The sequence below is a fragment of the Rhinolophus ferrumequinum genome, chromosome 16 (assembly GCF_004115265.2).
Source record: "Rhinolophus ferrumequinum isolate MPI-CBG mRhiFer1 chromosome 16, mRhiFer1_v1.p, whole genome shotgun sequence".
NCBI lineage: Eukaryota > Metazoa > Chordata > Mammalia > Chiroptera > Rhinolophidae > Rhinolophus > Rhinolophus ferrumequinum.
This window is the reverse complement of record NC_046299.1, coordinates 28,840,813-28,855,293: the sequence shown is the minus strand read 5'-3', so window position 1 is coordinate 28,855,293 and position 14,481 is coordinate 28,840,813. Positions and strand designations below refer to the sequence as shown.

Sequence of the window (14,481 nt, the reverse complement as noted above, 5' to 3'; positions counted from 1 at the left end):
GGGCACTGGGGATATAGCGGTAAGAACAACATCCTTCTAGTTCTCACTACAGAGTCATCCTAACAAATTATGTTAGATGAAGTGTTCTTCAAACCTCCCATTGCCTTGTCTCCACGCCTCTCCCAATCAGTCCTACCCTCTCCCCCATCCGATATTCCAGTGCACTCCTGCCCCCTCTAAAAACCTGTGGTCAAATTCTCTGACTCAATCATGTGGCTTCAAGTATTACCTCTTCTAGTATCATTTTATCATTAAAGAGGAAGAAGCCTTATGCCTCTCATGGTGAAAAGTATAAAGATGTGATTTAAGAGCTAAAATAGGACTTGGAGATCATTCTGACCAAGTGATCATTCTCTTTGTAGAAAGGGAAACAGCCAGAGCTCAAACCCAGAAATGCCATTCCTGGCCCATGCCATTTCCACCCCACTCTGCTGCTGAGTCCAGAGAGCCCTGAAGCCAGGCTAATGGGCAACAGGCAACTTGGGCAGTAGCCTGGTTTTCCTTCAGTTTTACCATGTAGAGGGTCTTTTTCCTGACAACTCTTGGTGGCTACCTCTGACTGCTTGCCTCTCTCTCTTTCATCCTTCTAACTTTTCGTTCTCGTATTCCTAATAGTACTCGATTTTAGTTTTAAAATCCAGGACTGATTTGACCCACGCCCAGCTAACAGACTTTTGAAGAGGAAGGAGCTGTCCCATTACCAATTCAGGCTTACACGCTCATGCCATCACATTCTAGAGAGAGAAGGAAGTCTAAAGACGTGGGGACCATTAGCATGGCTCTCTGGAAATAACTTGCTGTCTACATTAATGTCCCCATGAGATGGGCTCTGTATTAATGATTGAAAGAAAAATATGACAAAATATTAACAGTGGTTGCCTCTGTCAGGATAATTACTGTTTTACTCCTTTAAAAAATCTTTTTGCACTTTCCAAATTTTCTTGAAGTGAAGAAGTAATAATAATTATTATATACCCATGTATACATGTATCCATATATATGTATATGTGGTACTATATATGTGTGAGTACATATTCATCAGTAAAATATATACATATATCGATATGTATATTATATATATATATATATATATATATATATATATATATCAGTTAAAGGTGGGACATTTAAGAATACAAAGGCATAGAGTTCTCGTTATTAAAAAAGACGGAAAGAATAAATGATCTTAACATCCTGAATTGAGCATTTAAAAGTACTTAGGTATTAATTATCCCTTAATTATCAATTTTCTTTGACAACAACAAAGACAAAGATTAATTTCATCATCTTGATTATCTGACATAAGAGTTAAAAATTCTCCTGCAGATACAGAATTTTCCTGGAATCCATTTCAAAGGTGTGTATATAAAAATATTAGTAGCTGTGTATGTAACTTTTCACAATAAACAAAACCGGTATTCTTTACTCAGTTTTGCAGATGTTGCAACAGAAACCTAGAGAGGTTAAATTAAGTTGGCTAACGAACTCCTGAGAATGATGAAGCTCAAATTTAATCCTTTGTCTACTTGAGATCCAACGACTCCACTGCACAAAATGATGCAGAAAATAAGAGCTACGATCAGTCTTACAAAAGAAACACAATATATTTCCACCAAAGCTTCTACTGAGGGAAAGGAACTAATTATAATATTAAGTCGTTACTCTGTGAAATGGGGGCAGATGGAGGGAAAGAGGAAACTGAGGAAATTTAATGAATTCAATTTTCCATTTTACTTTCCAGTGGCAAAACTCAGTGGACAGATGGAATCTGAAGAGTCAAATAATCCTAACCTCAACCTAAAATAACCCTAATCTTAACCTCAGAAATGCTGTCTCAATATCTCTAGTTGTTTAAATAACATAAAAGGCACCAGGTCTCGTTGTCCTACTCACCTTTTTGGCATAAGGACCAAATGCTGAACAGACTTCAGGGGCATCACAGCATTTTCCTGTTTCTCTTCTTGGTAGCCCTGGCCCAGAGCCTCGGAAGCTCTCCCCTGCAGAGAATTTCTCGTAAGCCCCCAGATGCCTATGATAGTTTGTGGAGCCCACAGGGATGGATCCAAGCCTGGCCTGACTGTAGTTCTAAGCTTCCTCAGAGGATGAAGGCCTGAAGCCATGTGGGAATCTTGTGGGAAAGAAGGCAGCCCCATTCTACAGCCCATCCCATGAAAGAAGTTGACATTATCTGACCACCCAGGCACCCAGTGTTGACTTGTGACAGTTATTTGCACTCCAGACCATAACTACTTTGAAATGCGTCCAAATGACTGGTTTAGATTGACTGAATCCTCACTGGTCAGAACCATTACATCCACAGATTCTAAGTAACAGGGTCCTTTTAAAAATTCAACTTTATCTTTGTTTCTTCTGAATTTGAAATAATAATACAGGCTTGATGCTAAAAACTCTCACAATCCAGACATCTACATAGCAAAAGTGAAAGATTCCAGCTACCCTGAAATGTAACTTTAGTTAATAGTTTTTATATCTCCTTCCAGACTTTTCTTTATGCATCTATAGCCATATAACCTCCCTACCCCAATGGGATTACACCCTACATACTAATTCTCCAACTTTCTTTTTTTCCATAGGTAACACTTCATGTTAAATCATAGAGCTCAACCTCATTTTTAAAAATGTCCTGCAAAATATTTCATGTTAACTATGAACCATCATTTATTTACAGTCCCTTAGTAATGTACCTGTAAGTTATTTCTAATTCTTTGGTGTTATAGGCAATGCTAGATTAAATCTTTCTTCAATTGTGCAGTGTGCCTCTAAGATTTCCAATTTCTCTTTACTTGGGAATTGGTACAAACTCCTAACAGCAAAGATATGTGTAGGCTCTGCCGATTCCCTTCTAGGTGTCCTGTACCCTTCACCCTGTACCCATCAGCCTGCACTGGAAGGTTGCTTTATATCAGGACCCTGTTACATTTTTTTTTTTTTTTGCAGAATAATTCCCAGGCTCTGTCAACATTCCTTTCCTAAGACATTCTCTGCCCAAATCCCTGCTTCTTGCTTTCTTCTTTCCCAAATGTAACCTGATGTCACTGAGACCTCCCAGAGACACAGGGAAGCTATTTAAACTCCAATTCCTGGGCCTCGGGCATCTGGAAGCCTCTCTCTCATTTCTCTGTCTCACTTCTTCTTTTTCTTCCTGCTTCTTTTACGAGTTCGGGCAGCCTTCTCATGCCTACCCCTCACTAAACCTAGACATGAAGCGCCATCATATCTCCTTGAGAAACAGTCCATTGTGAGTCAGTATTTGATTGAATTTTGTTTGTGAAACAGTGAAGGGGTCTCATTGAGTGCAGTAAATCCTTTCACCGTTTTCCCTCTGGAACCCCTCATACTGTGCTGCTCCTCCACACTCTGGTTCCTTGGGTGACAACCTCCCTGTCACAGGACATCCTTAGGAAGCATAATGCCACATTCTACAACCCATCAGACTAGCCTGTCTTTATCAGCTCCCCTAATTCTGTTGAATTATAAGTCCTCCATCTTGTCATGCAAAATGACCATCTCTCTACTCCAGAAGCCCAGTAGCTCTGAGTCTGTATCTCTGACCACTTCACCAGCTGCTTCTTTGGTTAGCCTTCACCTTGATTACGTGAAGCCTAGAGCTCTAATCCTTTGGGCAGGATTCACCCATTGTTGAAAAGAACCACCTTGGGCAGCAAAGCAAACATGGCGCTTCTTCCTGTGCAGCCCTAGTGGCAGCAGTAATTTAGGACTTGACTGTTTCATCATTTCACACCCACTGTCCTATTACCCAGCCCCCACAAGCTTGTACTCTGCAGCCAATTGCAGTTTGTGCTGGTTTCTGGGGGAGGGATGTCCACCGAGGAGATGTTTGCATGAGAACCTTAAGATCCATCTTGCCAGAAAATAAATTGAGACACATAACTTGGGAGTGACTCTGGACTCGTCCAAGACATCAGGAAATCTCTTATTTCAACCACCAGGCAGTAAGATGAAGTATGGAGACATTCTCTTGCATAGTCTTCTTTAGCTGTATTTTATTACAACTATGTAGGTGGACAGTCAGTGCAGTTCATTCATACAGTCAGTTTTCTCAGTGCTGTTTCTTGGGCAATGAACAAGCAGGAGCCATTTTCCATCTTTTCCCGTCTTCCTCCTCCCAGTTGCCTTTTATTGAGAGCAGTCCAGATGCCAAATACCTTCCTAAGTTATCTCATTTACTTCTTCTAACAATCTGATAACATGAGGTACGATTACCTCCACTCAAAAGTGAAAGAAACTGAGTCTCAGAGAAGATGCATAACCAAAGTCACACAGCCAACAAACAGTGGACTCAGGATTCAAGCCAAGCTCAGAATGACTCCGAAGCTGTGCCCCTTTTCACAAAATGGACTGTCATGAGACGAGAACATTCTAATTCCATAACCATTCTTATACGCCAAGGTTCATTGAAAAAAGGTTTCCAATCCAGTAGTAATTTCTAAAACTCAGAAAAACAACAAAAAAACTTCACAATAGATTTTCATGTCTTGAATGTTTGTTTATATTTGAGAAATCTTATATTAACTAAAGGAAGTAGAAGACATAGGAGACTTTCAAAAGTGTTTGGAGCTACTGGTACTATCAGTTGGAGGTTTATCAGCTCTCTGAAGCAAGTGAGGAGAAGAAGCAGCCTAAGGTTAGAGGAGAGGGCATTTGGAGATGGACACTGTTTAGTCAGTCGCCCTTTGGGAGACATCCCCTAGACTGAATGTCTGAGAGTGAATTTCATATCTGTTCTTGATATGAAACATCAATCCCCAGGCATCATTTTGTTGAGGTTTTTGGTTTGTTTCTTTTTTTTTAACCATGATACAAAAAGTGCCATAAATCCTGAGTAAGTGTTGAAGCAAACAGTTGAAAATACAATAGCAGGAATCTGATTAGTACCTTAGAAGAAGAAAAGTAGTGCAAATAATTTAGTGTAGTCTGGGAAGAACAAAAGGAATTCCTAACTAAGCTTTATCATAAAATGCATTTATTTAGTTTATAACTACAGTTTACATCACTTTTTTTTTCTCCCCCAGGAGCCTTGCAAACAACAATCTCCAGACCCTCCCAAAAGATATTTTCAAAGGCCTGGATTCTTTAACAAATGTGTAAGAGGACCTACGAAATCATTGATTAATTAATTAATTTGCAGTAGCTAACAAAGAAGCCTGGTATTGATGATTAGAATGTTTAATTGGCTGTAAAATTAAATTAGAATTTAAATGGGCTTACATTTTAAATTTACTTGGACTAATGTTAAAGTTTTCTATGGTACTTACCACTAGAAATTCTGAAAATATAGTGCCCAGGCATTCCTTTGACAAAGTGTGTGTCTGTATGGGAAGAAGTGTGATAAAGGACTTTGAGGGAGTGGGAAGAGGAGGCCAAGCTAGAAATTTCAAGATTTTTTTTTTTTTTTTCTCATGAGGTCCAGGAAATGGGGCTACAAAAGAAAAAACATAAAGGAGTCTGGGAAACTGACAGAGTCAAGATGAAAGGTTACACCCATGGGTTGGTCAGTCAACAGAGAAATGGAGCAGGAAGTGGGGGAAGGGAGGAAAGTTTGCCTTTTCTCTCATTAGACTGAACAACAACTCCAGGCTTAATCCCCAGGAATTTGGCTTAAGCCCCAGGAAGAGAATGAACTTAATTATTTTTGACCCCTTTGCAAACAAAAGAGCTTTCAAACTTTGACTTTTAAGCCACAGAGTGAAAGATCTTTGTAAGGAATTTGTATATTTTGCTGTAAGCAAAGCAAGTAATAATGCCTAACCCTCTCAAAAGCAATTTAGCATCATTACGTGCCTTCCAGTACCTTAGAAAGATATTTAAATGCCATAAGGTAGAATACAAGAACAAATGAAAGGATATATGAAAACAAAAGATTTCTTATTATTCAGGTGCTTTGCTATAGAATATATATTCAGAACAACTTTTCTCCAATAACAAAAAATCTGACTCAAGTATTTTCTCCTAAGCCAGTAGTATTTAACTTCAAATCAGTAAGCTAATGAAAAACTGTCTTTGTTCCTCGTAATATTCCCCCAGCCCCTCCTCCATGCGTATCACCCCAATTCCTGAATGATGGTTTATTTCCAAGAGAGTGCTAGGATCAGGACACTTGGAAAAAAATCTCGAATAGACCACAGTTCTCTGCTATGGTTTACAATAGCCCAGAAAAGTTGACACTCATTATTCTGGGTCAGGGTATTCTTGGGAGATGAAGTCAGTCCTGGGAATGTCTTAGAAGTTAGATGATACTCCATGGAAGACTTGGGGACACAGCTTATTTGGGGACCCTCTGACTCATCTTTGTGTCAGCCTGTACCTTCCACCAACAAAAATAAAAAATAAAATAAACCCCTTGAAACTGGCTCAGTCTCTCCAGGGAATCCCATAATGAGTTTGGCTTCTTGGGCCTAGTCTAATCTGCCCAAATCAAGAATTATCTAAGAAATACAAGAATCCATGCCAACTTGCCTTTTAGTGGATTTCTTGGTTTTCATGAATGTGTCTCCTAAAAAAGGTTTAAATGCTTCAACATTTAAAAATTATTCATGTTCTGTGTGAAGAGTAGGAAGTACCTATCTTAGGAATTCTGTGCGATGTAGAAAGGTTTTAGGTAGGAGATGGAATTTCTGAAGACAAGCAATACAAATAAACAGAGAACTTGGTCAGTTGAGAGCATATGTGGGCATTTAAACTATCTATGCTGTATAGTTTATTGTGAACATGAGCTATTGCATGTCTGCGTTAACTCTGCTGTGCCGAAGTCATTTCCTATTAAAATTGAATTTGTAGACCATGGAATAAGGTCAGGATTAATTATGTCTGTGAGGAAAAAGAAAAGCGAATAGCTCACTCAGTTGAATGAAATATAATACAGTAACCACTACATACTCTCCTCTAGACCTGCGCTGTCCAGTATGGTAGCCGCACATGTGGTCACTGAGCACCTGAAATGTGTTCCTAGAGTAACTGAGAAACTGACTTGTAAATTTTATTTAATTATTTAAAAAATTAAATAAAAAAATAAATTTAAAAATGGATTCTCAGCTTAATTATTGAAAACTTTAAAGTCTGGTTGCAACAATTTGGGTGTGTGAATCTATTTTTTTCAAATGGAAATGTTATTAAATCTAAAAACCGATCCGGTATTTTTGATGAAAATTCAGCATCTGAATTGAGACATGCTATAAATATAAAATATACATTAGCCTTTAAAGACTTAGTAGAAAAAAGAATGTAAAATAGCTCATTAATAATTTTTATATTGACTACATGTCAAAATAATATTTTATATGTATTGGATAAAATAAAATATAGTGGCACTAAAATTAATTTCATCGGGTTTTTTTTTTTTTTTTTTTTTTTTTTTTACTTCTTCAATGTGCCTGTAGAAATTTTTAAATTGCATATGTGGTTCACATTTTATTTCTATGGACAGCATAGCTCTAGACTGAGCTACCTTTGAATTTAAGAGGTAGTAAGGTATGAGGATCTATTGACTGGGGTGGCCTCCAAGGGTGCATGGTGGGAACTCTCTGAGCCCAGAGTGAATCAGTGGGGTTCATGGTAGATTATGGGGCATCCTGCACATGATGATTATGGGGCGTCCTGCACATTGTTAATTTCTGAAACAGAAGTCATGCTTGTCTGTGTAAGGTCCTCATAGAGCAAACGCAGCTGAAGTTTGTCTTTCAGGGATCTGAGAGGGAATTCATTTAATTGTGACTGTAAACTGAAGTGGCTGGTGGAATGGCTAGGCCACACCAATGCAACTGTCGAAGACATCTACTGCGAAGGCCCTCCAGAATACAAGAAGCGCAAAATCAATAGTCTCTCCTCCAAGGATTTTGATTGTATCATTACAGGTAATGTATTCGAAATCATTCCACCTCATAAAATTAAAATAAGGGCTACATTTTTTTACGGGTGCAGGAACTGATATTTCTTATATCTTAAAAACCAGCTGAACAGTTTAATGTTTAAAATATTCCGAACCATTACAACTTCATGTGTTGAAAGCAAAGTAAAATTGCCATTTTACCGTTTCTCTAAAATAAATGTATTTGTCATGGACATTTGAGATCTAGCCAAGGAACAAGGCATTAGCACGCAGTTACTTATCATCATTTCCTATTTTTGCAGAATTTGCGAAGTCTCAAGACCTGCCTTATCAATCACTGTCCATAGACACTTTTTCTTATATGAACGATGAGTATGTAGTCATCGCTCAGCCTTTTACTGGAAAATGCATTTTCCTTGAATGGGACCACGTAGAAAAGACCTTCCGGAATTATGACAACATTACAGGTATGAAAAGCCTACTCGTTTCTTTTGGTGAAAAGTTAAGCTGCTTGAGCCAAGGGCAACAGGAAAAGATGAGTGATATCAGGGAACAATTTGGACAGGCTTAGAGACATTTAAATCCCAACTCTGACATTTATTAGGTAACCTGGGATTGCTCCCTAAGCCTTAATTTCCTCACATGTGAAACTGGAATAATACCTAACTCACAGGGCTGTTATAAGATAATGCAATCATATATTTAAGAAACTTAGTATAGGACCTAGTTTAGGATATATGAAATCAAAGGTGGATTGGTTTTCCTCAAAGAAGAAGCATCAGACTAGGAATCATGAGTTCAGGTTCTGCCACAAACAAACTGGCAACCTACTCACTCTCCCTGGGCTTCTCTTTTTCTTTTTTTTCTTCTTCTCATATTTTTCTTATGGGATCGGTGAGTGCCAAACATTGTTGCACAAACATTACTTCTGCAAAATGTTTTCACAAAATGCCTTGTGACAAAAAGGGTTTTGTGATCCAGTAAATCTGTGAACCATATCTTCCTCTTGGAGATTCATACTAATACACATTAGGGGCTCTGAGACGTTCTGCAGTGAGGAAACAAGCCTCTTTCTAGTATTTTTTACATTTAATTTGACCGTGGAAGCCAATTTCTTTTTCCATGAAAACTTTTTACTTAGGTGATCTCTTAAATTTCTTTCTCATTTCAACAACTTTAAAAATCTTAAGTCATAAATTTTTAAAGTCAACATGGGGCTCCCTCTGCAATATTTACATCAGCCTTATCTTCTAACATCTTTAAATCCGCTCCTAAAAGCACTCAAACATATCCCTGTGACAGGAGACTGGGAGGGCCCTCATTAGATTTTGTTGATGGTCATCAGCCCGTTGCTCAAAGGATCAAGCCAGGTCTGGGCTTGCTTGAGACAGGTGCCCAAATGAAGGAATCCCCTCCAGACTGAGGTCTTATCCAAAATCCTCCTTCTTTCTCAAGGAGGAAGGCTGTGCTTCCCTTTCTCCCTGAACCCCCTCGGTTTTCCAGTGAATAGCAACAGGGCTTTGTGCAGTCTAAACCAGGTTCTTCTACCCATGTACACTCTGTCCATTGCTTTGAATGAATCTTTAGATGAGCACTTGAAAGAGAAACGAATCATATATTTGCAGACTTTCCCAGGGCATCCATTAGCCTAGCATGGCAAATAGATGTCACATATGCGGTCACAATCCCCCCCCGCCCCGTGCCCCCAGCCCAGGCTGCACTGATCTGTCTTGGTGCCCTTCCTTGCAGAGTGCAGATATGCCACAGAATCCTTCTCAACACAGTTCTGCAGGCAGTCACAATCAACCAGCCAATCTACGCGGGCGCATGGTCGAAACCTAGCGGCCATCCCTGATCTAGTTCCAACCCTCATTGTACAGAAGAGAAAACTGAATCCCTGAGAAGTTAAGTGATTTTTCCCAAAGTCACACAATTAGTCGAGTCCTGAAAAGGGTCACAAATAGAGTAATTCTGCCTATGGATGGAGCCAATGAGTAGAACAAGTTGATGCAGAACTTACTGCCTCAAAGCCCTCTAAACTGCAGTCAGAAAAGGCCTGGGGCCTGGATTTGCCCTGCCTCTCTTTGGATTTTCTAGAGCCAAGCTCTCTCTAGGAGATCAAAATCTATGAATAAATATTAAATTCTTACCAAAAGGATACTGAACTAGGCCCATTGATAGCCCCCATATTGTTCTCCGAGATTTCCCGAAGTAACATGCAGGAGCATGGCCTATGCTTGTACCTGTTTTCACTTTTCTCAAGGATTGCTCTTCCTTCTCTTCTCTCCTCCCACAAGTGACCTAAAGCTTCAGGAAAATGACAAGTGGCATCACTTTCCTTTCTCAGGGGAAAGTCACGGTATTCTAGAGCAAGAAGCAGTTTACGCTCAGAGCAAACCTATTACAGGTAGAGCGGTGGGCTGCCCAGATCCTCACTCAAAACTTTGTGGGGTTGTTCTAGAACCTTGTGGGATCTTAGCTCAAGCTGGAAGCCCTGAAACACCGAATTCCCCACCCCAGGTTAAGTTAAAAGCATAGTGATGCTGGTAGACCTGGGTTTGAATGTTAACTCTGCCTTCTCCTGGCAGAACCAAACCTCTCTGAGCTTCAGTCTGCTCATCTGCAAAAGGGAGGATAATATTTATTTTATGTCTTACGCTTGTTGGACAATTTTAGTAAGATGAGTTAGCAAAGCATAAATGCCCATTTTTACTACAATTACAGTGATTAACTCATGATGTATCAGGGAAAGCAATGCTTTCTTTCTGCAAGAAGTGAAAGAAGAAAACTCAGGCGGTAGCCATGGGCCCTGAACATTTAGTGCAGGTCAGATGTGACACGACAATTCAATTTTTGGTAACAAGGCCCCATGAAGTGGAAAGACGCAGAACTTCAGGATCCTGATACCGTTAGGACTTGGAGATTGGCCTTGCTTAATCAAACAAGGAAAACTTTTATTTCAGGCTGATTTTGGTGGAAGTTGTATGGCCTCAGCTTACATGCTTACACACTCCAAAAAAGGCATAGCCATCCCACTAATCTCTCATTTGTCTTTTCCCAGGCACGTCCACTGTAGTATGCAAGCCTATAGTCATTGAAACTCAGCTCTATGTTATTGTGGCCCAGCTGTTTGGCGGCTCTCACATCTATAAGCGAGACAGTTTTGCCAACAAATTCATAAAAATCCAGGATATTGAAATTCTCAAAATCCGAAAACCCAATGACATTGAAACATTCAAGATTGAAAACAACTGGTACTTTGTTGTTGCCGACAGTTCAAAAGCTGGTTTTACTACCATTTACAAATGGAATGGAAATGGATTCTACTCCCATCAATCCTTACATGCGTGGTACAGGGACACTGATGTGGAATATCTAGAAATAGCCAGAACACCTCAGGCACTCAGAACGCCTCATTTAATCTTGTCCAGTAGTTCCCAGCGTCCTGTCATTTATCAGTGGAACAAAGCAACACAATTATTCATTAACCAAACTGACATCCCAAACATGGAGGACGTATATGCCGTAAAGCACTTCTCAGTAAAAGGTGACGTGTACATTTGTCTGACAAGATTCATTGGTGATTCCAAAGTAATGAAATGGGGAGGCTCCTCATTTCAGGATATTCAGAGGATGCCGTCACGAGGATCCATGGTATTCCAGCCGCTTCAGATAAATAACTATCAATATGCAATTCTTGGAAGTGATTATTCTTTTACTCAAGTGTACAACTGGGATGTGGAGAAAGCCAAATTTGTGAAATTTCAGGAATTAAATGTTCAGGCACCAAGATCATTTACACACGTGTCCATTAATAAGCGCAATTTTCTTTTTGCTTCCAGTTTTAAGGGAAATACACAGATTTACAAACATGTCATAGTTGACTTAAGCGCATGACACACACATTCTGTGGCTGCCATCAGAAACTTTCTACAGTACGTGGTCCGGATGAACTCAATGCATGATGACTCTTCTTATCGCACTTGCAGATGAATGCCTTTCAAACATTGAGACTGCTAGAACCAAGCACTACCAGTATCTCCATCCTTAACTGTCTAGTCCAGTGGTGTGGGAAGTTCCCTTTTCGAAGACAAAATTGAAGTGTGTGACTGTTCTTTGCAGTGAAGATGTGTAAATAAGCGTGTCATGGTATCTGTTACTCCAAAAAGAAATATTAATATGTACTTTTCCATTTATTTATTCATGTGTTCAGAAACAACTGCCAAATAAAATGTTTACATTTTCTTTCCTATCCCAAAGGTAATTATTTATGGGACTTGTTTTTCCTTGGTGATGGTGTGCTGAGGAAATAGTTTTTATATAATAGGGTTATATGGGAATCAAGAATTTATGGCTTGAATAATCAGTGAAGACAAAACCCTGATATTGATTACCGGTAATTTCTGAACAGGTTTATCAGCTGATTTTGAACATTTAAAGGTGTTTCCAAAGGTCATGGCTTTTAAGAAAACTTTGAGGTAAAGTGATGACAAAAGAAGAGTAGAGAAATTTGCTTATTACAAGAAGACTAATTTGAAATAAAGAACAGTAAGACCCATCCTGTCCTATCCAATAGCTCCAGCTATAACCATTATTCAAACAACTTATAGGAGAAGCTAAAGCCAAGATTTTGGATTTTAAAAGCACAATTTGGGGACTTTCTAAATGTCTGACTCTAGAATCACTGACAGCTGATAGAGTAACATTATAGCACCTACTTCAAATATACCTGAAATGAAGGCCTCTTAATCTGACCAAGGATGCTTTTCTTCTAAACAGCAGTTTTGATACGTTATTGACATGCTGCAGAGTGCCCAGGTGGCTCATACTTTATTTTCTAAATTCTTCCTCCTGGATCACAAGGGTCGTTAGCACCTAGCACAATGCCTGTGATACAGTAGGCTCTCAAAAATGCTTTTGAAGGTACACTTGTTATAATATAATAATAAAGTTTATGAGGCCCTTTCATCTAATCAGTTGGTATTTACTGAGTACCTAATAAGAACAAAGTATCACTCCTGTGGTGAGGGGAAGAGAATTGAGGAAGAATAGGGCGAGATTCTTGCCCTCTGGGGCCACAGAAGACTCACTGGGGAGTTAGAACACAACAGAGCAAGCAGTAAGTGCCAAGTGTCATCTGAATATTCTAAGTATCATGGGAGCATCAGAGATAACTTCCTGTAAGAAGTGGCCCTTGTTTGAACTTAAGGGAAGATAAGGTTTCAAAAGGGGATCATGGCAGAGAAGATATTCCTGGCACAAACTGGTTCTGTGTGCTGCCTTTAGGGAAGGGATCAGAGCTCCCTCCAGCTCATTGCTCCCCAGAATCTTTTGCCAATTGGAGGCCGATAGGGGGACAGCACCCCGTCTACCAGCACATATCTGGAAAACTTGATATGGCATCAAAGGTACACACAATAGTTGCATAGATTCTGGGAAGCAACACTTCGGGGAGTTCTGCACAGGAACCAGACTCCGTTATAACATGGGGAAGATACCAACTGCCATCAGGGTACTAAGGAAGAAGAAGGTTTACTCACTCCCAATCCTGCACGTAGGGAGAACTGGCCTTTCAATGTCTTACTTTTTTCACTTCCCGTTTCCTATAAGCAGCATACGTGCTCTTGGAGAACACCCGCTTGTACAGACTGGGTTTAAGTTCAGCCCTGTCGTATACTGGCTTTGCCCACAGACAAGTTACTTAACCTCGCTAAGCCTCAGTTTCTCCATCTGTAATGGGACAATAATGTCTACTGCAAGAACAGTGGAAGAACTGAATGAGATAATGTGCATGTGGCAGATTGAACCTTCCAAATGTGGCAAAACAATATCTCCTACCCCACATGCTCTGTGAGGACCTTGTCCCCACCCCATCAACAGGCAGTGCCAATTCCCCTGTTCTTAAATCTGAATGAGCTTGTAACCAATAGAATGTGGAGGAAATGATGCCGTTTGACTTTTGAAGCTGGGTTATAAAAACGATGAAGCTTCTCTTCTGCTTTGTGAACTGGGACCCTTGCTTTTGGAGCCTGATCTGCCACCTAAGAGTCCTACTAACCTGAAGCCACCATTCCGTGAGGAAGACCAGGCTCTGGTCGGCAGCCCCCGCGATGTCCCTGCCAACAGCCAGCGTCAACCATCAGTCACGTGAGTGATGCCCCCGGTGCTTCCCACTGCCAGCTGTGAAGTCACCCCCAGCCATTATATCTTCCCTGCTGAGGCTCTGGACAGTGTGGAGCAGAGACAAGCCCTCCCCCTGCCCAAACTCCTGACCCATCGACTCTATACGCACAATAAATTGGTCGTTTTAAACAGCGAAGTGTTGGGGTGATTTTTCATACCGCGGTAGTAATGGGAATAGCACTCGAAGTGCTAACTGGCACAGATTAGCACTCACCAAGGGCTAGACATTACTAATGGGTTCCACACCCTGAATACACTATGTTTTGGGGTCACAATTTACCTTATTGTCTTAATGTAACTCACCATCCTTTCATTTTCACAGGTGATGTCCTATTTTCAGTGTTATCTTTGTTCTTACGCTGTGCCAGGCACTGGGCTGAGTTCAGGAATACAGTGATCGAAGACCTAGATTTTTCCCTGTTTGTTTTCAG

General features: G+C 40.1%; 1 protein-coding gene across 1 annotated transcript in view; it reads left to right on the top strand.

Moving 5' to 3' along the window:
- Nucleotides 1-12,116, top strand: part of LGI1 (leucine rich glioma inactivated 1) — a 35,248-nt gene extending 23,132 nt beyond the window's left edge. The window contains exons 5-8 of the mRNA XM_033129867.1: nucleotides 5,055-5,126; nucleotides 7,723-7,892; nucleotides 8,170-8,334; nucleotides 10,929-12,116. Of these exons, the coding sequence (XP_032985758.1) occupies nucleotides 5,055-5,126; nucleotides 7,723-7,892; nucleotides 8,170-8,334; nucleotides 10,929-11,764 (1,243 nt within the window). The 3' untranslated portion in view covers nucleotides 11,765-12,116. The remainder of the gene's footprint in view (nucleotides 1-5,054; nucleotides 5,127-7,722; nucleotides 7,893-8,169; nucleotides 8,335-10,928) is intronic.
- The last annotated feature ends 2,365 nt before the right edge of the window (nucleotides 12,117-14,481 follow it).